The 27,008-nt window shown below is 39.5% G+C and overlaps 1 protein-coding gene across 2 annotated transcripts in view; it reads right to left on the bottom strand.

The window, feature by feature from the left end:
* TMEM63B (transmembrane protein 63B) overlaps positions 1 to 27,008 on the bottom strand; it is a 2,399,602-nt gene that overhangs the window by 1,033,837 nt on the left and 1,338,757 nt on the right. For both annotated transcript variants that reach the window (XM_044060665.1, XM_044060674.1), the window contains one exon: positions 930 to 1,035. In XM_044060665.1, coding sequence (XP_043916600.1) covers positions 930 to 1,035 — 106 coding nt within the window. The remainder of the gene's footprint in view (positions 1 to 929; positions 1,036 to 27,008) is intronic.

The following is a 27,008-nucleotide window of genomic DNA, read 5'->3' as shown; positions in this document are numbered from 1 at the left end:
TTTGGCTTCTTACTTATCCATCTTTCTTTTTTCCAGGGTACCAGTGCTGCAGTAGGTCAGTTCTAGCTCTGTTCTTAGGAAAATATCTTTTATTCCCCAATTTATTAGGAGCAGAGTCCTAAGAGTTTTTCTTACCCTAAAAACCCTAAGAATGCTCGGCTTTGTAGTAGCCACACTGTAGCTCCAGGTTCTGTAATGACTAGAGATGGCTCCGCGGATTGTTATTACATTAGATGCCAATCCATACCTCTGTGCACCTTAGGCAGACTTAAAAGAAATGAACATAGTTGTGTCCCAGCATCAGTTACAATTTATGACCTCTCTACAACCCATAGTTACCTGATGTACCATTATATGCTGGCAACATATTAAAAAATATGCAATAATGTACACTAAAATATTGTGTGCATCAATTTGTAAAATATCTGAAAAATATAAAAAAAAAAATAAAATCTACAGAAGAAAATTCTCTGTGGTATTTAAATACATGTTGGGTCTTGTGATAATAGGACTCAAATTATATTAAAATGAAACCCATTTTGTAAGAAATGTAATCGTATGTTCGTAAAGCCTTGGCAAATGCCTTTCAGACTGTAACACCTTATTGCCAGAATGTCAGACGAATATAGTCTGCTGTATGAAATGTTGTGGGGTGGACAACGTTTACTTTTGAAACAACCTTCTGCGTCTGAGTATTGTTCATCTCAGCAGCATTTTACCACATTTCCTCCTTAAAAGGCAAATTGGTGCTCTATTAAGAGTTCATGCTGCTGTTGATCTGGTTCAGAGCACTCGATACCACTAACGTGTGAAAGAAACAAGTCACTTTTTCAAACGTTATTAAAAAAGTAAATATACCCAATATGTTCGTTTAATACTGATCTCACAGATCAGCTTATTCCCAGACAATGTGGCAGTGCACTGCTTACCGAATGGCACTATGATGGGACATGTGATGCTGTACGTCATGACAACGGTGAAGACACACATCATCCACGCGTATGCAGCTCCAAACTGAAACTCGTATGCCTGATGCTGTTAAAGACAAAATACATCAAGCATTAGAAAAGATGTGGCTGAGATTCTCCCAAAGACACCAGAATAAATCATTTCACTAAAGTCAGGGTGGCATTTAACTTGGAGGAATAATCAGTCTTTACTGCTATCAGACAATTCTGACATTGTATACATACTACAGTAAGCAGTAGTTGTACCACTATAAAATGCTTGGTTAAGCTGTTTCTACTTTCTTGGCATACCTGGTAAACTAATAATTTAAAGCTACAACAGAATCCAGGTTGATTATGACTCACAGTACAGCATACAGAAGCTATGCATAACTATAACTTTGAAAACTGAAACAAACAAGCTGGGCAAACAAATTAAACAGCGTGAGACAAGATCAAGAAAAAAATTGAAAAAAATCTATATAAATATATTTTTAAACACCTTTATTGAATTATCACTTGTGACATAGGCATATTTACATTTACATAAAAGTAATCAAACTGTATTAACACGTTCACATTTACAAACATTATACTTAACATATATTGCTATATATCATATAACCTAAGCAACATTACATAAATTATGTAATTCCTGCCATTTTTTAAACAAAAAACATCTTTATTAAAGCATCACTTATGACATAGGCAATCATACATTTATATAAATGAAAGCAAATCACACCAACACTATCCTTATTGCAAGCATTTAACATCACAGACCATACCGACACAGTCCCAGTTGCAAACATTATACATTACTCATAATCTACCCAATCATTTCAGTCAAACATTACATAGTTCATTAAGTCCTGCCTTCTTTCAAACCTCATTCCTCCCCTGTATGTATTGTTCCCACAATTTCCATGTTTTCCTATGTAGTTTGCTCCTACCCTTTTCTAAAGATCCCAATTCCAGTTGTTTTATCTCTATTATTATATTCACTACTTCTAGTATAGTTTATTGCGATTTTGGTTTCCATTTTCTAGTAATTGCTTTTTTTGGCAGCCACCATAATTAGACACAGCAAGGCTTTACTATGTCTAGGCAATTCTGATTATGTTTCATAGCTCTGAAAAATCATCTCCCTTGTCACACCAATCTGCCCACCCATCATCTCACACAGTGCATCCCGCAGGGAATCCTTAAAGTCCTCCAACTCAGCACACTCCCAGAAAATATGTCCCCAATCACCTCTTTCTTCCCCATCACACCTCCAATAGTTGCTGTTTACCTGAGGAAAAATTCTCGAGTCTACTTGGGGTATAAAAGTATCTACGTAAACATTTCCAAGCAAAAATCCTAAATCTTCTAGATTTTGTTGCATATTTGGGAGACATACATATATTCTCCCATTGTTTCTTTGTGAATTGCTTATCCAATCTATCTTCCCAATCCTTTCTAACCTCCTCTGATTGACTCTTACAGTGATCATGCAATATGTTATATGCTTTACTAATTGTTCCTTTTTTAATGGCAGCTTCTGTTCTGGATTCTACTAAAAATTCTACCAGTGCTGGTCTTTCATTAAGGACCCCCTATTTCTTTCTCTTTGCCTATACTCTTGATATCAATCCTTGATAGGGAAGGCAATCTGTAACCTGCAGTCCAAATAAATTGTTGGCATCTTCCCATTCTATCAGCTTTCTGTCTCTAGTTATTTTCTCCAACTACCTTGGTTCCTTTGCTAGTTTTCTCCAATAAATTCCAGCCCCCTCTTGCCTATTGTCTATATCCCTAATTGCAGTCATCCCGATCATCAGAATCTCCTTTCTCTGTTCCCATGTTGGCTTAGTTCCTAGAATTCTTTCTGCTATTTTAGAGATATAATATTCTAATGTATATAAAGATATTGAGCATCATAGGAAAACATTTTATAGATACACAAGATGTGGTAGGAGTAAAAACATACAAATTAATAAACTATGTAGATTCTAAAATTTATTCTCAGACACAACAGATTATAAATATATTTACAAAATCTTATGCAAAAGCAGTTTGACTACAAAAAAGGGGGTGACACTCAGTAAAATGACAAAAGGCACACTGTAGTAGCTGTGAACACCAAATTTAATAAAAACAACTGTCACAAGTTGAGCACTTTTCGTCCAGTAACTTACTGGACTTCTTCAGACGTTAAACAACACATTGACACTCTGTTATATATCCACAATAATTAATTAATTCATTAATATAAAACCATCCAATTAACGATCCCTATTCCTGAAACAAACATTACTTCCTATAAACTTACTTCACTGATGTTTAAAAAACACTAAAAATTATTTAAATCATTCAAACTCATCATAGTCAATTAATTTTGTTAAAAAACTTGACTTATTCACATTAGAATGTCTTGCTAGAGCGTTATCATTTCTAGCCTTTGCAATACTGCAGGTATAACACACCAAAAGGCAGCACAGCACACTAACAGAGACCGGGGACAGCGTAACCAAATAAAAATAAATAAGAACAGTCACCATAAAACGTTGTCCCCTAATGGCTACACAAATCAAACTCCACACTAGTAAAGCTCATTAGAAATCCACAAGCCACTGATGCTACTCCTCTGGTAAGGAAATGCAGCCACCGATCCAAGTACGAGTAAAAACACAGCTTTATTCGATAAAAACAAGAGTGAGCGCTTTCGCCAAACTGGCTTCTTCAGACTATACAGCTCATACTCCATGAATGCAGTTTAAATAGACCACCAATGATTGGTCTAAGACATCAATTAAACAATTATCAATAAAATGTGTAATTAATTGCTCAAATACAAAATACTTAAAGCCATATAGAATTCAGAGCATTCATTTCATAAAATTTAAAACAATTAAAGAAAATAAAATGTACAATATATATATATATATATATTAAGGAAAACCATCTTAATACACATGCTATCATACTTATGGTAGCTAAACTTACAGTCCTTTGGGTCATTTAGGTCTAAAGATCCTTCTATTTTTTAGTACAGGTTTGATTTGCACCCTGTCATTCAAACCTGGCGGCTCATCTGCTCTCATTCTTATTATCCATCTAAGCTCACATTCTAGGGTTTGATTAATAATATCACCCCCTCTGTGACTGATGGATAAATATTGTATAACACTAAAATAAAAAGTATGACCTGGACCTGCTACTCTACAATGTCTAGCTAGGGCATTTACCTCTGACCCTATTCTAATCTGATAGTTATGCTCCCTAATGCGATCTTTAAGGGTCCTATTAGTTTTCCCTATGTAGAAGGAAGGACATGCTCCACATCTTGCAATATAAACCACATTTTTACTGTTGCAGTTAGTATCAGTATTAAAGTGAAACTTGTACCCAGAAACTGGATGTATAAATATTAAATCTTTATTAATAAAATCACAATGGTTACACCTACCACAAGGCATGGTGTTTCTATCTGGTCTAAACTCCTTTTGTTTGAGGCTTGAATTCTTTGGTTTGCACAACAATCTCTTTAAATTAGGTTTATTTTTAAAAGTAATTCTCGGACTTGGTCCTGCTATTTCACCTATCGCACTATCTGACAATAATATGCCCCAGTGTTTATTGAGCATGTCCCTGACTGCCTTAGTGTCTCTTGTATATGACATAATCGGTCTCACCCCTCCCATGTGGGGGGGTGTACATGTCTCAGGGGTTGAAGTTTGCTCTGCAAAGTACGGTTTGGCTCTGGTGGTACGCAAACTATTCACCTCCAGGATAACCATCTCAATCAACCTTTCATCATAGCCCCTATCAATAAACCTACACCTCAGCTCTTCCACTTCCCTTTCATAGCCATCATCTAAAGGGTTGTATCGGGAGGCTCTCATGAACTGACCTTTCAGTATGTTATGAAAAATATGGTTGGGGTGCATGCTGCCTCTGTGTAGTAGTGTATTCCTATGACATAACTTCCTATGAATTGTGGTATTAAGCAACCCATTTTCAAGTTTAAACACTTCTACATCTAGGTATGAAATTCTAGTGTCCGAATAATTCAAAGTAAACCTCAAAAAATCAGTAGAGGTATTCATATAGTCGACAAAACTTCTCAGCATTTCCGCATCCCCTATGACCCAAAGGACTGTTTAAGTTTAGCTACCATAAGTATGATAGCATGTGTATTAAGATGGTTTTCCTTAATATATATATATATTGTAAATTTTATTTTCTTTAATTGTTTTAAATTTTATGAAATGAATGCTCTGAATTCTATATGGCTTTAAGTATTTTGTATTTGAGCAATTAATTACAATTTTATCAATAATTGTTTAATTGATGCCTTAGACCAATCATTGGTGGTCTATTTAAACTGCATTCATGGAGTATGAGCTGTATAGTCTGAAGAAGCCAGTTTGGCGAAAGCGCTCACTCTTGTTTTTATCGAATAAAGCTGTGTTTTTACTCGTACTTGGATCGTGGCTGCATTTCCTTACTAGAGGAGTAGCATCAGTGGCTTGTGGATTTCCAGTGAGCTTTACCAGTGTGGAGTTTGATTTGTGTAGCCATCAGGGGACACCGTTTTATGGTGACTGTTCTTATTTATTTTTATTTGGTTACGCTGTCCCCGGTCTCTGTTAGTGTGCTGTGCTGCCTTTTGGTGTGTTATTCGTTGTGTTTTTCTTTGGTGCAGCAACACAAGAGGATGGCCAATACAAGTGTTTCGAATATCGAACTACCTTACGTACCAGGAGGTACGGAGAGAGACAGAGCAAGCAAGGGCGTGTTACGCTTTCAAGCTTGCTTGAGTGGGAGTGACAATGTACTGATGGACTTTGTTCCAGATGGCGAGTCCGATGGTTTTACTGAAACTGAAAATGGACTTTTAAACTTCTCTAAAGAGTTGCAGGACTTTGAGACAATGTTCATTAAACTGAAAAAATTGCAGGTACAACGCCAATATTTTGAGGCTTGTTTAGCGAAAAAAATTATACCTCGTGGGCTACGCATTTTAAAAATGCCCACTTCGGGGAATAGGTTCCCTGATCTGCTTTTTAAATGGCAACAATTAAATATGGAACTTAGTTATAATTATATGCGTTTGCTCATTGAGTATCATACTCCAGAGGAGATGATGTTAAAAGATTTGGTTAATAAAGGTTTTGAGGGCTTAAATATGAAATGTATAAATGTTGGTTTGTGCAATAGATTGGAACGAGTACTTGATGATGTGTTGCTTTTTGAAAAACGTTTAGTAGAGCAAAAGAAAGTTAAAATTACTAGAGATGTTAGAGATTTCAGAAACAGCCAAGTGTTTATGTGGCCTAAAGAACAGCCTAATAGTACTAGTGCGACTGTATCTAGCTATTCACGTAATAATGTTTCATCTACTACCAGAGCCTTTGTACGGAAACCATTAGAGAATGCTGTAACATGCCCTAATCCTTTCACCAGTGGTCCTACTCAGGTGACTGGTGAAAATAGTATAAATAAAAATAACATTGAGATGCAAATGGCATCTGTAGAAATGATAAATACACTCTCTAAAGAGAAAGGTGATATGTTAATAGAGAATGAGACTGTGAATAGCCCGGTTATATTACAAGGACAACAGGAAGATAATAATGAACCAGCTTTAAGTACCCAGGCTGCACAGAACTATAAGGAGGTCGTAGTTAGACCAAAGGTCCCAATAGTGGGTAACACAAATACCCCTTTCCCGATAGTTCAAGGCCAGTATCTAGAGAGAAGACGCTCTGCCAGCAGGGGCAGACACAAGAGAAAGGGGTTGATAGAAGATCACAATGGACCCACCCTGAAGAAGATGTGGGAGAGGGTCCCTCACTAATAGTTAATTTGTCTAGTAGGATTCTGAGTATATTTGAACAACAGGTGCTCAATAAGGGCCTAAATTTCATACCCTCGAGTAGGGACGATGAGGTTGACTTAGTCCTTGATACCAGGATGTTTACAAGGAAGTTACAACTACAATTAGACTATGGGTCAAGTAGTGACTGTAATCAGCCACCCCGGTTTCGTCCTAGTAGTACATATATACCACAGTTACATCCAGTGATAGATGTCTTTGGTAAAGTACTAGAAAAAGATATACACCATCATTTTCAGAACTACACGTATAAGAGCCACGGTCAGAATTTGAATCATAAACAAAGATCTGCACTTAATGATTTGAAGAAAGATCCACAGTTAGTCATTAGACCGGCTGACAAGGGAGGACCTGTTGTACTGATGGATTTAGTTGACTATAATGAGAAAATGGTACGCCTTCTAAGTGATGATAAATTTTACCATAAGATAGACATAGCAACAGTAAAACAGAAAGTTTTTGATGTATACTATACACTAGATGATCTGATTATGTCAGCCAGCATTACCGATGAGTTATATAAATATTTCAAAGTAGATAACCCAGTGATACCGGTAATACAGGGACTACCCAAGATACACAAGTCCCGGAGTAACCCACCTATGAGACCCATTGTAGCAGGCCAAGGGTGGGTAACAGAACCATTATCAGTCTATACAGAAATGGCTCTAAGACCTTTAGTGGATACTAACAAAAGCATATTAAAGGATAGCAAGCAATTCTTGCTTGATTTATACACTTATATTAGTGATTTGAATGATGAAACACACTACTTATTAGTTACTTTAGATGTAGTTAGTCTATTTACAGTGATACCTAATGATATAGGGGTCCATTATAGACAGACTTACCTACGCCTCCACTCAGATTTCTCGGCAAAAAGAATAGATCTACTTACATTGTATTTGGAAACAATACTTCACAACAATGTTTTTATTTTTGGGGAGGATGTTTACCTCCAAAGGGATGGCGTGGCTATGGGCACATCTTGTGCCAATAGCTACGCCAACCTAGTAATGGCAGCATGGGAAGAGCAATTTTTGTCCAATTATGCCCCTTTCAAGGAATTTGTAGGGTTGTATCGTAGATTTGTGGATGACCTTTTCTTTATTTGGCTAGGGGATGTGGAAATGCTGAGAAGTTTTGTCCAATATATGAATATCTCTACTGATTTTTTTGAGGTTTACTTTGAATTATTCGGACACTAGAATTTCATACCTAGATGTAGAAGTGTTTAAACTTGAAAATGGGTTGCTTAATACCACGATTCATAGGAAGTTATGTCATAGGAATACACTACTACACAGAGGCAGCATGCACCCCAACCATATTTTTCATAACATACTGAAAGGTCAGTTCATGAGAGCCTCCCGATACAACCCTTTAGATGATGGCTATGAAAGGGAAGTGGAAGAGCTGAGGTGTAGGTTTATTGATAGGGGCTATGATGAAAGGTTGATTGAGATGGTTATCCTGGAGGTGAATAGTTTGCGTACCACCAGAGCCAAACCGTACTTTGCAGAGCAAACTTCAACCCCTGAGACATGTACACCCCCCCACATGGGAGGGGTGAGACCGATTATGTCATATACAAGAGACACTAAGGCAGTCAGGGACATGCTCAATAAACACTGGGGCATATTATTGTCAGATAGTGCGATAGGTGAAATAGCAGGACCAAGTCCGAGAATTACTTTTAAAAATAAACCTAATTTAAAGAGATTGTTGTGCAAACCAAAGAATTCAAGCCTCAAACAAAAGGAGTTTAGACCAGATAGAAACACCATGCCTTGTGGTAGGTGTAACCATTGTGATTTTATTAATAAAGATTTAATATTTATACATCCAGTTTCTGGGTACAAGTTTCACTTTAATACTGATACTAACTGCAACAGTAAAAATGTGGTTTATATTGCAAGATGTGGAGCATGTCCTTCCTTCTACATAGGGAAAACTAATAGGACCCTTAAAGATCGCATTAGGGAGCATAACTATCAGATTAGAATAGGGTCAGAGGTAAATGCCCTAGCTAGACATTGTAGAGCAGCAGGTCCAGGTCATATTTTTTATTTTAGTGTTATACAATATTTATCTATCAGTTACAGAGGGGGTGACATTATTAATCAAACCCTAGAATGTGAGCTTAGATGGATAATAAGAATGAGAGCAGATGAGCCGCCAGGTTTGAATGACAGGGTGCAAATCAAACCTGTACTAAAAAACAGAAGGATTTTTAGACCTAAATGACCCAAAGGACTGTTTAAGTTTAGCTACCATAAGTATGATAGCATGTGTATTAAGATGGTTTTCCTTAATATATATATATATTGTACATTTTATTTTCTTTAATTGTTTTAAATTTTATGAAATGAATGCTCTGAATTCTATATGGCTTTAAGTATTTTGTATTTGAGCAATTAATTACAATTTTATCAATAATTGTTTAATTGATGCCTTAGACCAATCATTGGTGGTCTATTTAAACTGCATTCATGGAGTATGAGCTGTATAGTCTGAAGAAGCCAGTTTGGCGAAAGCGCTCACTCTTGTTTTTATCGAATAAAGCTGTGTTTTTACTCGTACTTGGATCGTGGCTGCATTTCCTTACTAGAGGAGTAGCATCAGTGGCTTGTGGATTTCCAATGAGCTTTACCAGTGTGGAGTTTGATTTGTGTAGCCATCAGGGGACAACGTTTTATGAATACTGCAGGTATGTTCATACACTCTCTCTAAGTTTTCTATTCTAATGTGAATAAAGGACACACCTTTAATTTCAGGGTTATCCAAAAGGATTTAGGGGATGATACACACCCCATTGTGAGTTTACTATTACAAAAACAGGAATTACTTTGGCAACTACAACTAGATGCTAGCAAGGGGCCTGGATTAAATGAAATGTTGTCCATTTTCAGTGTATTAAAATTGAGGGGCCTATATAGGTGAGGATAGGGTAGATGAAGTATAAAGTATAACAAATAGTGAACTAAATAATAGTTGAAAACATCTATTTGTTGATGCTTGGGTTTTTTCGGGGGTATTTGATGGTAGTTATTACTTGTATGTATTTACTTTGTAGGGAAATGTATAAATGTTTGAATGACTAAAATGTCAAAATACACAAGTAAGTTTAATATCATACTATTTGATATTTATTTAAAATACTTATTTAACATTGTTTAAAGTCTGACTTTTTTAAAACAGTTTTTAAAGTATTTTTAATACTCTTAAACACATCTAATTTAATTAACACTGATTGTGATGCGTGACTTATTTATGAATTTTATAAGTCAAGTTTTTTAACAAAATTAATTGACTATGATGAGTTTGAATGATTTAAATAATCTTTAGTGTTTTTTTAAACATCAGTGAAGTAAGTTTATAGGAAGTAATGTTTGTTTCAGGAATAGGGATCGTTGATTGGATGGTTTTATATTAATGAATTAATTAATTATTGTGGATATATAACAGAGTGTCAATGTGTTGTTTAACGTCTGAAGAAGTCCAGTAAGTTACTGGATGAAAAGCGCTTAACTTGCGACAGTTGTTTTTATAAAATTTGGTGTTAACATCCAGGTAACCTCAGATACTGAAATCAAATAAGATTATATTGAAAAGAACTATGCAAACTGGGCCCAAACAAAGCAAAGGGAGGAGACATAATTAGTAATAATGACTGAGAACAATTTGGCATGAAACTAACATACCATTATATCTGTAATTCACTAGGTCATCTGAATATGGGGAGATTCCTTAAGATTGAAGACATGCACTTGTTACACCTATCTTTAAGGAGAAAAGGGAGTAAGACGAGCACAGAGTAATACAGGCACATAACTTTATTTTCATGTTCTGAAAAAATGAAGAAGGCTATTTTGGATAAAATGTTGTCAGAGCTGGAAAGGTTGGGACTTGAAACCATAAATCAGTATGCATATCTTGAAAATAGATCTATAACCACCTGTAACATGATGTTCTGTAACAATAAATCATTGTACTGTGTGCAATTTATCTAAACTTAACTTCAGCACTTGGTAGGGTCATGCACAAAACACTGATCGATAAATTAGAACAACTAGGTACTGATGTAAGCTCGATAAGAGGGATGGCTATAGGGCTTACAAACAGAACAGTGCATGAATCATACAACAAACGGACAGGTGAAAATCAAGGTTAGAGTCAGGGAGTCCCACAGGGCCCTGTCCTAGGCCCATACTTGTTTCAGATCTAACTTTTTCATCTGTGGCGTTCTATAGTCAATATGTAGATGCCTTGAAAATAGATAAAACTGATTACGTGTTACAGACAGAACATGTCTGCAACTGAACTTTACTAAATTGACCTTTTGGGCACAAGAGACCAATATGCTGATAAATACATCGATAACTAAGCATATGAGATTTGAGAGACATAGACTGAAAGGTGAATATTTAATACAGCACACAGTGATTGAAACTGTAGATTCATTTAAGTACCTGGGTATATGAGTCAATCAAGCTTTGAGTTTTTTTTTTAATCATACCATCAAATTGATTAATGATAGTTATACAACTATAGCTTGTATAAAAAGATGTATAAACTCTAGGAAATCAGAAATGATGAAATCATTGTTTGTTTGTTACATTACACTCAAACTTGTGCATGGAATAACAATATGGAAACCTTAGAAGAAAACAGACATGAGTAAACTGGAAAGAGTACAGTGGAAATATACCAAGGGCTACCATGGATGTAAAAGTTTAAATTATTATGAACGACTAAAATATCTGAACCTGTAAAGTGTCTCATATAGATATTTAAAATAAGAGGTATATATGACACTTAGAGACAACTACCTCTGGAAGTGCTTGTGGATATCAAAAAAGTAAGGGACTCAACAGACAACCTATGCATATGATTACTGCATTGATGCAGGACTAGGATTAAACAGGCCCCAGTGGTCATTAGCCTAGTGCACACCTATGAATCTGTTATACAGAAATGAGAGATGTATTAACTGATTCTCTGACAGAGTATCTGATGCATGGAATAGACTATCAAATTGCATTAAAGCAAACACTTGTTTAGATATTTTTAAGAACACCCTGGAGACTATTATGAGAATAACTGTTGTGGTATTCTGGTGAGCTAGAAGAGCATTACTGCTCATGCCTGAAATATTTGTATGTGTTTATACTATACAAACTGTACAACATGTACTATAGACAAAAACATACATTATTTCATTTTATTTATTCCCTTTTTTAAAGTGCATTCTTTATTCTCCTGCTGTCTGACTGTGACTTTTTAGTCAAACACCATTCCCTTTCTGTTGCCATAATTCACATTTAGGGTCATATGTAATGTCACTCATCTAGCAGTCCTTAAAACAATTAAGCAGCACTGTACAAGAGGTACCTATCGGTCCATGCAAACAGTACTGGGAATCACTTAAGCAACTGCACTGAAAGGAAACAGGCTGAAAGAATGCTCAGACGTCCTACTACACTGAAGAATGACTGTTGCAGCAGGTGAAAGGTTCGTTACAAGTAGGGGGGATGCAGCTGTCATAGGAACTTACTGTAAAGTACAGTTGTATCCCACTTACCATAATAGTTGATGTTAGTGTAGATCAGTGTTGCAGTACTGATTCTTGGGCCTTCCTGCCATGCTGAAGCCTGCAACTGGCCCATCTTCCAGAGTCTTTGCATCATCCCTAGCTGATGGATGACCAACATCTGGATATTAGGGTACAAGAAGGATGTCTGTCAGCACCATCTTCAGACCTTTCTAAGCAGTAAACAAGCCATCTGATGTCTGAAGATAGCACTGCCTCACAGTTGCTGAATTTGTGTGAGAAAAAGAAAGATCACAGGAGGCAGAGGGAATGATGACAATAAGAGGACTATTTGCAGGGAACTCCTCCTCTACCCCTTGCACTCAGCAACGGGGAGACAAGCAGGAAGCAGAAAAGAATGGCTGGATGGTGGGAATATTTACTACAACCCTTATCTACTCAAATATCTGTAATTATGGTAAGTTGGACACCACTGTAGTATGTTCTTCATAGTCAGTGTTCAGTACTGATTCTTGGGAGGATTCCCAATGCTACCAGGTGGGTGGTGGGTCATCTGTATGACCATAGGCAATAAGGTTTTGCAGGACAGCAGTAGAGAAACCTGTTTTAGCCCTGGAGACATTGTCTAGGTTATAGTGTTTTGTAAAGGTGTGCACTGAGTTCCAAGTAGCTGCCTCCAGGTGGCGTGGGTCGGGACTACATTAAAGACAGCAATGGTAGTTGCCCCATGCCTGGTAGAATAGGCTTTAATATGCTCAGTTAGAATGCTTCCATGGTAAAAGAACTAAATGCAATTTGCTATCCATTTTGAAATGGTTTGTTTGGAGACAGGATTGCCCTGCTTACCCTGTGCAAAAGCCACCAGTAACTGCTCTGCTCTGTCCCTGTCTAGATAGTAGTACCTGATCTGCCTGGGCACATCCAGGTAATGAAGGACTTGCTCTGCCCTGTTCTCTGGATTTGGGAAGAAGATTGGTAGTTGGATAGCCTGGTTTAGGCTAAGTTCTGATAACCCCTTAGGCATAAAGGGTGGGTTTGTTATGATGGATACCCTATCCCTGTGTAAGACACTAAAAAGTTCTTTATACATGAGGGCTTGTAGCTCTGAAACTCTCCTAGCTGATATGACAACTAGAAGAAACATGGTCTTCCAGATGAACACTTTTAGAGAGGCAGTGGCAGTAGGGTCAAAGGAGGGCAAAGTTAGTTCTTCCAAGACATGACTTAGAGCCCATGCAGGAATGGGGCTCCTTCTGGGTGGTCTCACGTGAATCACTCTTTTAGGAAAAGTTTCATGTGGGGGTGTGAGAAGATAGGTGGAGCACTATACATGCAAGCTAATATTTGTATTTATTTTATTTAGCATTTGTCTACCGGGATGGTCTTGTTGGGATGACAAGCATACCCATTTTCAGCACAGGGCTGGGGAGAAAAAAATCCATGTTGAAGGTATGAACATTTACCTATTTACATATTGAATAAAATAGCAGCATATATGACACAACAAAAACAATATACAATTGCATTAAAACATACATCAGATAATTCAGCACAGTGTGGTTACATAACAGATACTACATAAAATGTATTAAAGAAGAACTAAGAGAAAGGTACAAACAGAAATGTATTAAAGGAGAATAAGGAGCAAAGTGTAAAGAGAAATATCAGAAAGGGTAGGCAAGTTAGGAGGAAAAGACCATCTAACATATTTTGAAGGAAAAACAGACATATAATGAGAAGTTAGATGGGGTAGAAGTGGGATAGTGAAAATGATAGTTTAACAGGAGTCAGGCAGGCCTCTAGGGACAGAAGAGGTATAAAATGGTGCAGAATACAGTGTTTGGGAGATACAAGTATATATACATATAATTATTAAGTAACACCAACAAATACCACTTGTGACCAATAGAAGACAGACAGCCCAATCTGTATATTTAACGTTTTCGTTCTGTTTATTCCAACTGAACTTCTTCAGAAAAGCACCCAAAACAAATTACATGACTTAAATAGAAAAAGTCACATGCAACAGCCTACCAATGAAGCTGTGTTCACAATTTCATCTAATTAATAGTATAAAAATAGCAATTAAATAACACAATGAATGTAAAGGTATATATATATATATATATATATATATATATATATATATATATATATATATATATATATATATATATATATATATACATATTAACTTATAACCTAAAAACATACTTATAAGATACTGAAAATACACCACTAATCAATGTTTAAAATCTCTGTGCTAATAAAAAACATTTAATATGAATGGTGTCATTCAGCCCTGGTAAATGATCAGCCTTTAACCGGATTTGCCAAATGGCTTCTCCACATTCTAAAAATGTTTTAAAATCTCCATTAAACAATGTGTCATTAACTTTTTCTAAAACTGAAAAAGTAAATTTCTTAAACAAAGGACAACATAATGAATGCTTTTCTGTCTGTCTTCTATTGCTCACAAGTGGTATTTGTTGGTGTTACTTTGTTTGCATTTCACTTTGGTTTAAAGTTTTGTACGTATAATTATTATTCAGTCTGGTGCATGGCAAAAGCAAGGTCACATCTAATTTAGGTGAGCTTTAAGACAGTGTGACGTTTGAACAGTGGGCATTTGTTTTAAGTGGAGGAGTAAAGAGTTCTACAGTTTAGAGACATAGACGGCATATAGAGAGTCACCAGTCATTTTAAAAGATTTAATTGACATTAGAAGTGATTGAGTGTGGATCACAGGTATCTGGTAGGGGCATAGCCGATCAGGATGTTAAGAAGGGATGGGTAGCTGTCTGGCTGATAGATTAGCTTGTGGGCAGTTATTGGTTGAGTGTATGTAAGATGATTAGGGGAGATGCATGAACTTTAATGCTGCAATAGGAAAGTCCCTGTCTAAACAGGTCTGATAGGCATTGCAAGACTGAGATAATGCCTATCTGAGAAGGGTTGGTGTTCTTGCTGTGACACCAGGTGGAACATCTTTTCCATTTTACCAGATATGACTTCATGATATTGGGTTTCTTTGTGTTCCTTACAATGAAAAGCACACCTTTGGAATAGGATGCATTCCTCAATGTCAAAACCTAATCCTACAGGATGTTGACCTGAGGGTGGCTAGGTGGGTGTGGAAAACAGATTTCTTGGCTTGGCTGAGGAGAGCTACTTTCTGTGATAGGGTGTGGAATCTCCCCTTGCTAAGTGTCAGGAGGAGGGAGAACCAGTGTTGTCTCAGCCAGAAGTAGAGACTAGGATCATGCTGGGTCTGACTGCCCTGATATTTGTCAATACCCTGGGGATCAGAGGTAAGGGCATGGATACATACAGGAACCAGTCTATCCATATGAAAGAGAAAGCATTTATTTTCAAAGTTCCTGTCTGATGAGTTCCGGAGTAGAACTTCTGTAGTTGTTTGTTTATGTGAGAGGCAAACAGGTCTATTTAGGGGAGCCACCACTGTACATTTAGGTCCAGGAAGACCTTTATCTTCAGCATCCATTTGCTGGGATCTATTAAGAGTTCTGATTAGAGAATCTGCCAAGGTATTGTTCTGACCAGAAATATAAGCAGCTATGATGTTCAAGCCCCATTTCTTGAGCCAGCATCCAAATCTTCCTTGAAAGGCTGAACAGAGTATAGGACAGAGTTCCCCTATGCTTATTTATGTACCACATCACTGTGGTGTTGTCTGTCCAGATCTGGAGGGTACTTGAGCTTAAGTTCTGCTGAAAAGCATTTATGGCCAGGTACATGCGGTTTTCTCTTCTGAGGAGAACAAATGCTCTAGATTTTCAGAGAATCTAAGTGGGCCCACCAAACTACGTTTGAAGTGTCTGTGGTGATGTCTTGTCTCCATCTGGTAAAGAGAGATTCTCTCCTGTGTTCTGCTGAATGGTGTTCTTCCACCATAAGGGCTCCTTTTTCAGGCATAGAAGGAGTGGCAGTAAGGTTTCCAGAGGTTGGGAATACTGTTCCCAAGCACTTTTCAGGAACTACTGAAGCTTTTCTCATGCATAATTTTGCAAGTAGGATCATGAGAATGCAGGATTCCATTTACCCCAGTATACACTAGAATTCCTTTGCTGGGATGAGTTGCTTTGGAAGCAGACTGGTCAGATGCCTATCAAGGGAGGATGGGGTTAGTGGGGTGGATGGGTAGGGGTATGGAAGGCTGGCATTGGAGGGGCGTGTGGGTAGGGGATATGGGAGGCTGGCGCTGGAGGGGACGGTGAGTAGGGGGTATGGGAAGCTGGCATTGGAGGGGAGGGTGGGTAGGAGGGTTGGAGGGCAGGCTGGGAATGAAGTCACAGCTGATCTCTGTACTGGGTGGCACTTTGGAGCTCCCTGTTATGTGTGATTGCTCCTGTTGCCATCTCCTGGATTGTTTGGGTCTTTTGCCACAGTAAGGCCTCCCTTTGTCTTGTCTAGGAGGAAAAGGTCAAGGTTTTGAAGGGCAATTCCTACTATACCTCGGTGTTACAGACAGATAAAATTCCTTCAGAGTTTTTATTTGCTTTATTATCCACCTTCTCAAAAACTTGATCAGCTGGAGGACTAAAAAGGAGTTCCTTGTCTAGTGGAGCATCTAGTAGTTCAGCCTTACCTGATCTGACAGGGACTGGGTCCTTAGCCATGCATGTCTGCGGATGATGGAACCTGTGGTAGCTAATCAGCATGAAGCAGCTAAGGCATCGCAGCCACACTTTAGGGAGTGTCTGGAGACTTGTAAATCTTCCCTAGCTGTCTCCTGAATGTCCTTTAATAAGGTTATATCCACAGTAGTGCCCACCTTAGTTAGAATTTTGTCCAGGACAGATTCAAGGTACTTTAGCAAAGCTCTCACTGCCAGGGTGGCAGAGATGTAAGCTTTTTTTCCCCAGATCTGTCTAATTGTTTGCTTTCCCTGTGATTAGGTAAGGGATGTCTGGTTGGTCTCTTAGGGACAGCTTTTGTGGATTCAGTGGAGACTAAAGAAGAGTCAGTCTTTGGATTTTTTTAAAGGTGCTAGTGATATTCAAGCACTCTGTAAAACCTGTCTGTTTCACTAGGAGCAGGGGGTACCAAATTAGGCTGTAAAGTCTTCAAAGACATCATCTAGAATTACGTGTATGGGAAAAAGACCCAGTGGCCTAGGTGAAGGCAAACTTATCAGCTCCCTGTAATGGGTCTGAGCCTGTGAAAACTGTTTGCTTTCCCATCTGAAAGACTCCTTCATTTAATGCAGGGTATCCTTGAAGGAAAGGTCCTCGGGGGGGGGGGGGGTGTCATCTGAGCCTGAATCTGTGTAAGTTTAGTTTGTGATGGAAAGTGCCCAGAAAAAGACAATTCCTCATTTTCAGGAATAAATCTGCATCTTCCTGAAAAGCCACCTCCCTGCTTCTTTTGGATGGGGACACCTCAGTAGCAGAAGTATGAGAGGGCTCACTAGATTTCATAAAAGCCATGAACTTCTGTGTTATTTTTAGGATGTCTTGGACTTTGGTTTGAGAAGTAGTAATTGAAGGCAGAGGCAAAGCAAAAGAAGTGGTTCTCTTCAGTTTGGATGTCCATTTAAAAGGGAGCACCTGAGGTAGTTGTCGGAGTGTGACTTTGGTTAGATTTTTGGAAGTCAAGGTAGACAGGGTGTCTTCCTTGAGTTTCACGACATGGATGTTGGATGCAGACGTCTGCTGAATGACCTCAGACCTGACCTGTGTGTGTGCCTTGGTAATACTTGCAGGTAGGTTGAATACCGCTGTGGCCTCCCAAGGGGTTGCACCACAGAGATCGGGCTTAGGAATCACCAGAACAGAGGGCTGTAAGGGAGCCTCACCTAGGTTGTCAGTTGACTTAAGGCTTACAGCCAGAGCTTTCACAATAAAGTGACAGTCCCTGGCTTTTTTGCTCTGTTATTTTTAGAATGATGCAAGTCAATGATGGAGTTTGAGGAGGACTGCGACACCACCAGGGAAAACTGAAGAGGAAGACTCCATATGTGAGGCTAGTACCTTGGCCCTACATTTTATTGTTTTTGCACAGAATTTTGCAGTCAGGACAGTTGGAGATTTCGTGTTGAGGCCTCAAGCACAAGAGACAAAATGAGTGAAAATCTTTATGTGGGGTTCATTTCCCACACTTCAAATAGCTGACTTTTCTGAAGATTAAATCAATAGAAACATTTCTCCAGTGGGGTACTTACCTACCATATAAAAAATGTTCTCTAGAGAAATTAACTGAGTGACGGATTGCAAGCATACTGAACACATGTGAAGTGCATGACACTGCATGGCTAGAAAGAACTGAAGATGGCACTGATGGATGCTCTTCTTATATCCTGACATCCAGATGTCAGTTGTTGGATGTCCATCAGCTATGGGTGATGCAAAAAGTCTGGAAATCAGGCTGGGCATGGGATTCTGCAAGGCAGGAAGACCCAAGAATCAGAAGTGAAACACTGACTTTGAGGAACATCTGCAGGCATCTCAGTACATTCACTGCACCTTAGGACTTCCTGCCTACAGAAGACCCACCATCTGGACGTATTTTCACAGATGTGTACCTCCCCCCTCTAGACTCAGAGGACTTCCAACCTCTTAGACATCAAGACATTTGTTGTATAACTGAGATGCTGGTTAGCACCATCTTTGATTCTTTCTTCCCCGGCAAAAATAGGAAAGTGGTGTCAAAGGACAGACTGCCATGGCAGAACCAGTCCCAAGTTGCCTGTTAGAGGTATAGGACTTGGGGACAGAAGTTATCTGAAGGGGGAGGAGAGAAAGAAAGAGGAAAGTTTGGTTACTTGGGTACTCACCTTGTTCTAAGAATGCCCAAGGAATAAAAAGAGAGGATAGAGAGAGGGAATTGATACTGCAACAGTGAATATACTCAAACATCTACAATTATGGAAAGTACCTAACACAAGTGTACTTACATTCACTGTAAATTCTGCAGTTGCAGTAATGACTATTTGGAAGCCTTCCAGAGTTTACAGACAAATGGGTGGCTAACCCTAGGAAGAGGAGACAGCAGTCCCTGTAGAATGGTCATGACAATCCCTGCTTTAGCGAAGGATGCAAGAACCAGACTATAATGCTTGTAAAAAGTATGGACAGTTGAACAAGTAGATGATTAGGATAGACTGTGTTGCTGCTCCCAACATATAACATATAAACATATAAAGCTATGTCAAACCCACAGTTGTTGGACATGCTACACCTAAAGAAATCCCAATCCCTCCGAGCTACATGCTCTAGGGACCTAAATCTTGTCACCACGATAAACAGGACATGCTGGAGGGATAGATTCCTGTCCCAGAGACTTCCCATACTTTGGAGCATGCTACCCATCTATGTCAAGCAAAGTTCTTCATTAGCACTCTTCAAGAAAAATCTTGATGAGTGGATGGGAAATAAGAAATACACCCCGGGGATTACTTCTGTGTCTTTGCTCGAAAGTGGCACAGGAAAATAACTTTCTTGGGTGGCGTAAGCCAGGGAACCTTGTTGGCTAGGCTTACATAGGCCCTTGGGCAGATAGCCTAGTACCTACCTATGAACTTATGAACACTGTATTCTACTGGTCATAGATGCACTGGAAAGAGGTGAATAGCCAACCTAAGGACAACTCTGTCATCACTTTAGGCATGAAAGAAGAGTTAGTGCACAGGATTATATCCTGTCCTCATTGAACTTCATAAAATGTTCTTTATTTATGATGGCCTGCAGCACTAGACATTTCCCAGGAAAGGTCTCTTCCATTAGCAGCTTCCAGGAGTGGAATTTGATGGGTACGGAAGCAGCTATCTCAAATGGGAACAAAGCTTTTTTTTTTCTATCATAGTTTAGATATCACAGTGACGTAATCTCTCTTAAGCTATCCTTGAAACAGCTCAAGAGAGTTTACTTCACAATAGTTTATATCCCAAGGTGAAGTAATCTCTCTTTGGCTGTATCAAGTGCAAGATCCCCTTTGGAAAACAGTTTTACTTGCAACTGTGAATAAATTGTGGGTCTCACAGCAAACAAGATGAGATGACTAGCAAATGTACCTTTAGTGAGGCATAGGACAGCTGATTTTGAAAAGGTCTGACAGGTAGATGAAGACCAGGGACACCAGCGCTGTATTTGTGTCCTAGTTTCTGTAAAGTCGCCAAGCGAAGAACCTTTTCCACTTTGTTATATATGACTTCTTTGTATTAAGTTTCCTAGCACATCCTTTGAAAATGTGTGCTTAAAAGGGACTGGTGATAAATCGTCCAAGATGTTAGCCTTGAAGACCTTACACTGGTGCAAATTATGGAACCTTTGCTCTGTGGTATGAAATGTGCACATTGAAGCAACACGACCTGTTTTGATCTTACTAGACTCAGTGCAAAGGAGAACCTATATTGCTTGGGAAGAAAGAAACTAATATCAATAGTTTTGGTTTGTCCTCCTTTTTCTTCTTCAATACCCTGAAGGTTAAAGGTACTGGAAAGAAAGGCATGCAGAAACAGGCTTGCCCAGACTATAGAGAGGCCTAGAGAGGCATCTGTTACCCAGACCCCTGCTGTTGGTATCATGGTGCAAGACTTTCTTAGTGGTCTTTTCTCTGCAGAAGCAACATGTCTCCTGTTTGCATATTGCACCTGCGGATCAAGTCTAAAAATAGGTCACCATTCGGCATACATTCATGGGGATTTGCTTCTGTTCTGGCCAAGGCATTTTCCTTGGATGGAAAGTATGATGCCTTGAGGTTCAAGCCTGACATCTGGGATAGATCCCAGACTTGTTTTGCTAATACACATTACAGGTATGAGTGGGCTTCCACATATCTGTTGATATACACATGACTGCAGTGTAGTATATGAGGATTCTTTTACATTAATGTGTCTTTTACTGAGGGCCTTGTCCCAGAGTCCCACTATCCACATGTTCCTCACATATGCTCACTGCACTCCTACAGTTTTACAAAGGCACCTAACCTGTAACCACAGCCTTATGGGGGAATTTGCACTGATGACTTTAGTGCCTTGGGACAGCTTAAAGGAGCACTTGATTTACTCAACATGACAGCTCTTTTTTGAGGAGTACAGCACTGCAGGGACAGGGTATGATTACATCATCGAGTCCTCAATTAGCACTGGAATTTTTCCTATGTAACCTTGTTAAAAGTACCATAAGGATGCAGAAAACAATGTAGCCCAGCACTCTATGGAATTCTTTTGCTGTGATTTCATTTAGGTGGGTGACTGCTCTGAAGTATTAGGACAGAAATAACACTGTGTCAGCAGGGAATGTCCTTTTAGTTTCTATCTAGTAGCTCTCTTAGAAACAGTAATTGCCTTGTAGGTATGGGGCCAGACTTGGGGAGATCTAGTGAAGCTACAAGGACTAGAAGAATGACAGGATAAACTGTACAGCTGTCTGTATTTCTTCTAGGGAACTATATGGAAGCCTTTGATTTTGTAGCGATCAGTGACTGAAACCAGGCATTTTATAAATAACCCGGGTATGGTAAATAATCCAATGGGTAAGTTAAATTCTTGGAACAAGAAAAAGTCTGGCATAGAATCCTTTACCCTCTTGTTTTGGTATTCTTTCTATGGCTTTCTGAGACAAGAGGTCACTTTTATTAGGCGAAAGGGGGGGACTTCCACTTTCTTGAACACCTACTCTGCAGGGAGTCCAAAAAGAAGCTCCTTGTACAGGGGGTGCATTAATGAGGTATGCTTTGACGTGATGCGCCAAGACCCAAATCCTCAGCCAGACATAGGTTCATAGGTTCATTAGACAATACTAGGCTAATGGTCCGGAGGCCCTTTTAGGCCTAGCCAAGCATTTCACCCATGTTCCCACAAAGTCAGCACCTGTTTCCCCTGTCCAGCATGGACACAGGTGGGATCCCAGGGGTGTATTTTCTGTTTCCCATCCAGTCATCCAGGGTCCTCTTAAAGAGGGCTAGAGAGATACTCTGCCTGACATGGAGAGGGAGTCTATTCCACAGATAGTGGAGTCTTTGGGACTGCAAGTGCTGGAAGCTGTTGAAGACTGGGGGGGGGGGGGTGGAGGGTGACAGGGGCACTTAGTGAGCTAAAAAGGGCAATTTTTTAAAACTATTTACTACCACAACATAGGTTCACTTGGAGGATATTTTAAGCTAAGCCAATTTCCATTTTGGTGCTTGAATTAACATCTCCTGATTGGTCTTACCTATCCCATGGATGATAATTGTATACTGGCCCTAGTGAGAATAAATGTGATCACACTGTAGATAGTTTGAGGGGACCCATGTAAGGGATGCAGCATTTAGGAACTGCCTCTGTCCATTAGTGGCACGAGAGGTAATCCTGGTGTACAATTTCTATTACCCATCCTTAGATCCAAGTTGCATATCAATACGGATGGATGAGCTTTGTTTTACTTGAATGGATAGTCTGTTCTGGATATATATATATATAATCTACAACACTCACTTTAGATATCTGGACTGAGTATTTCTGATGCCATTTGACTTGTTGATGTTAAGTAGGTCATCTGTATTATGTCAGAGGATGCCTTGTATGTCAGAAACTTGACCTCTAAGCACTCTGTAGGATACTGAGTATAGTGATAAAATCTTTGAGGTGGTCCATGCAAGACCTACTGTTTAGGACTTGTATCCTTTTACTAAGGTATCTCTGTGGGGATTCCAATTGTTCCATGGGTCTGGACAGATACATGCCAGAGTGGGCATTATACAAAATGATTGACCTAATGTGGGCTTTGTAAAGGGGGACAATAACATCTCTAGATCTAGTCACAATCAATTTGTTTATAAGCTGTGCAATATAAAAAGACTTTCTTATGACTCTGGGCACATGTTGGTCAACAGATAGGTCACTGAGCACACAAGTTTCCAAATGCCAAACAACTGGGTCACTTCTCAGGGGGCATTGTCAATTTGGCAGTTCCCTGGAGTAGATGACTTCCCAAAGCATACGATAATGTATTTCTTGGAGTTTAGTTTCAATTCATGATTCTACCTGCGGTGGTGGTGCTGCGGTAGCGTTGTCGGCTCACAGTAAGACACTGTCCAGTTCGATTCTCAGCTAGAGCATCTTCGACGTGGAGACATGCGTGAATGGGCGTACCTTCGTTGAAGGTTGTGCATCAGGGCTGGTAACTCGGCACATAAAAATCAGGTACCAATCATTAGCAGACCGGAGTTCCGCTGTGGCGACCCCTAACCGGGAAAAGCCGAAAGACACAACCACAACAACAACAAGTTTCAATTCATGATTCTGGCACCACTTATTGCTTGGGACAAACCTTCCTGCATGATGGTTAAGTCATTTGGGGATTCAATAACTGCTCTTAGCTTGCCCAAAGCCCTTTGGTATTTCCTTTTACTTCTGAGATTTATAGGCCAAACTGAAAAAGTCTCAGCACTGAACCCTGGGGGGGAGGGGGGGATGGGGGCAGCATTGGTGACTGGTGTCGTCCCCTATTTTGATCTCCTGCATCCTGTGAGGAAGAATACATGCATACATTTTTTGGTTCCTGACTGAATTAACATGATTGTATTAAATTATATTCCTTGTCTAATACAGCACCACTTACTAGAATGTGTTTTAAATTTGTAGTTTGAAACAGTCTTCTAGTGAGCAATGAAACAAAATGTATGAACCAATAATAAAAAAACTACCCATTTCAGAAAATTTCAACCATAAAAGGTCACTCAAACATTTCTCATTACAATCCACCAATATCAGTAAATATGCAAAATCTCTGCAGAAGTAAGTCATCTAAATAATTCAACATTAAAGGGATCTGTAACTAACGAAGAGGTTGCTGCTAGAAAACAACTTTATATTTCATTGTTTCATCTACAAATAAAATGCCTGTTGCACACACACACACACACACACACACACACACACACACACACACACACACACACACACACACACACACACACACAGAGGAGCAGCATAACTCCTGCAAATAAAAGAACAAAACTCTCCTTTACTGGCATGACTCTGGCAGCACCAACAGAACAGTGGCAGCATTACTCCTGTAACAGAGTAATAAGAGAACAAGAACAAGAACAGCTGGTTTAGTTAGTTAAACTTCAGCGGGTGAATCCACGTTAGCGTGAAAACTCCACTTCATTAATTTTTCCTGACAGGTCTTGCAGCTGTAAAAGTGTGGAAGGGCTCCACCCCTCCCCCTGGCTCTATAGTTCCAGCACCCATGTTTGGGACACAAATCTATCCCACCAATAATTCTATTAATATCACAGACCAGGTTGAGGTCCTGTGTGTGAGTTGCGTGACTGGAGTTTGACTTAAGGATATGCAGCAACTCCATCAACACTGGGTCTGAGATGGCCTTGTATGCCAGACATAGTTCACCTCTGAGCAGTCTGTACGAAATTGAGTACAAGGACAGGGCTTTTAGCCTATCTGTATAGGATAGGTGTTTGGGACCCTGGATTTTCCTGGTCAAGAACCTCTGTGGCCTCTTCAGCTGTTGCATGCGCTTGGCATGGTACATGCCGACGGAGTGCACTGTACTCGATAATGGATCTGATAAAGGAGGAGTACATGGATGGTATGACCTCCTTGTTCCTGGATGAAATACTCTTACTTATGAGGTGGGGCATATAGAAAGACTTCCATACAATGGAAGCAATATTGTGGTGAAGTCAGGTCGCTATCAACCTGGGTGCCCAAGTCCCTCACGACTGATTGCGTGACATGTCTCCTTACAACAGCTCCCATAACTGCTGCTCTGCATAATGCATCCACTGTGTCACAGCCACACTTTGTGGAATCCTTGGCAATCTGAACACTGATTCTGTATCGCTCCAGCATTTCCCCTGTCATATCCTTGTCATTTATCTCCTCCTGCCTTTGTTTTCCACTGAAGATGTAAGAATTCCTTACATTTCAACATGTGCATCTTGCAGTTAAGGCCGAAGGCCACAGTGGCAGAGGTGTATGTTTTCTTCCTAAATTTGTTGAGGATTTTACTTTTCCTGTAATTGGGAAGGACATTTCTGGTTGTAACCACATTAGCTGTCTTTGCAGAATCCGTGGACACCTCAGCTGGAGCCAAAGAAAGGATGTTTCATAGAGGTGCTTACTAGAGTCATGAAGCCTCTAAAAGTGGTTTGGCTTCCTAGGAGGACGGCGTTAGGAGTCTGGCTCCAAGGATGCATTAGCAAATGCATCTTCCAGTAGCTCCATGACTGAAATAATAGCTAAAGGCTTATGTTCAGGTAGGCTCAGAAATTATCTGTATCTAATCTTAGACTGATAGAATTCTTTAGCATCCATTTGAACATTTTCTTCACTTTTTGAAGGGGCTGCCCAAATGAGATATCTTCTTGGGGTGTAGCAGAGAATAGTGTGTCTTCAATGTCATACTCGTAACAGTACTGCTGAAACATTTGGTTCACATAGGCCAATTCATCCACCTCTGTGTCAAAGGTATCAGGATCCTTCTGGGGGAAGGCGGAAGGCTCTTTTTTTTTCCTCTGAGGAGGAACTAGGACACTGAAGGCAAATCAGAGAAAAGCTGCTTAGATTTAAAAAAATCCTTAATATCTTGGGCCAGCTTGAAGAGATCCTGACAGGAAGTCTGAGATAGGAAGAGGAGAGAGGACCTACCAAGACCAAGCTGAGGGAAAGTGGCAGACATTGAATTAGGCTTGGACTGTTTAGCCCTATATTTGGAAATGGAGACCATCTTCGAGGACTGAGGCTGTGGGTAGATGTCCAAAACCTCAAGCTGATCACTACTGATACCGCCATGTGCAAAGAGTGTGCAGACACTACCTTTCCCCTCCCTAACTAGACCTCTGGCTTTTGAATCTGATGTGCACAACAAGGTCTCAATGCTGACCGATGGCAGAGTGGATTTGGCCTGTGAAGATGTGCTATTACTTAAAAGTATGGCATTCTTTGGAGATGATGCCCTAAAGGCTTTTTGCAGCAAGATAAGGTAGTGAGTCTGCAAAAGCACCTCATCAAAACTGGTGTCTTTGATGCAGTGGAGACTTTGATGGACAGTTGTTGGCCTTTTAATGTGCTTTCTCTTTTGGGAACTTCTCTGTGCAATTTTTCTTTTTGAACAAAAAGCCAGCTGTGGATTTGGATGACATAGTGGTACAACACCAGGTCCATGCCATGATCAGTGCAAGGTATTTCAGGAGAGACTTAGCTCTAAGCTTGACAGTCTTAGGACTGAAATGAGCATAATGGGGACAGTTGGGCACATCATACTTTTGACCTAAGTAGAACACACATTTATTGTGAAAATCATTACATGCAATTTGTTTCTCTGCAATTAATTCAATTGCTAATGTACTCTTCACTAAAATCATACATCTAGTTCTTGTAAATGCTAGTACAAGCTAGCATACAATTTTCCCCCAATAGAACATTTTTCCCCAATGGAGTACCTATCTGAAATCTGGAAATAGGATAAACTACCAGGCTGATGACACTCCTGTAGCACATGTGACATTCTGAGAACTGTGGCAAGAAAAAAAAAAAGATTGTACTAGTCAGAGTCCCTGTTATACCCCCAACATCCTAATGTCTGTGTGGGAGGGAATTCAGCAGCCCTGGAGGTAAAGGTGCAGAGCTCTGGAATTTGCGCCAGCCATCAGG

This window comes from Protopterus annectens, chromosome 1.part0 (genome assembly GCF_019279795.1).
Source record: "Protopterus annectens isolate FY-2018-M chromosome 1.part0, PAN1.0, whole genome shotgun sequence".
In the NCBI taxonomy this organism is placed as follows: Eukaryota; Metazoa; Chordata; order Ceratodontiformes; family Protopteridae; genus Protopterus; species Protopterus annectens.
The sequence above is the reverse complement of the archived record's forward strand: the minus strand, read 5'-3'. Positions and strand labels throughout refer to the sequence as shown.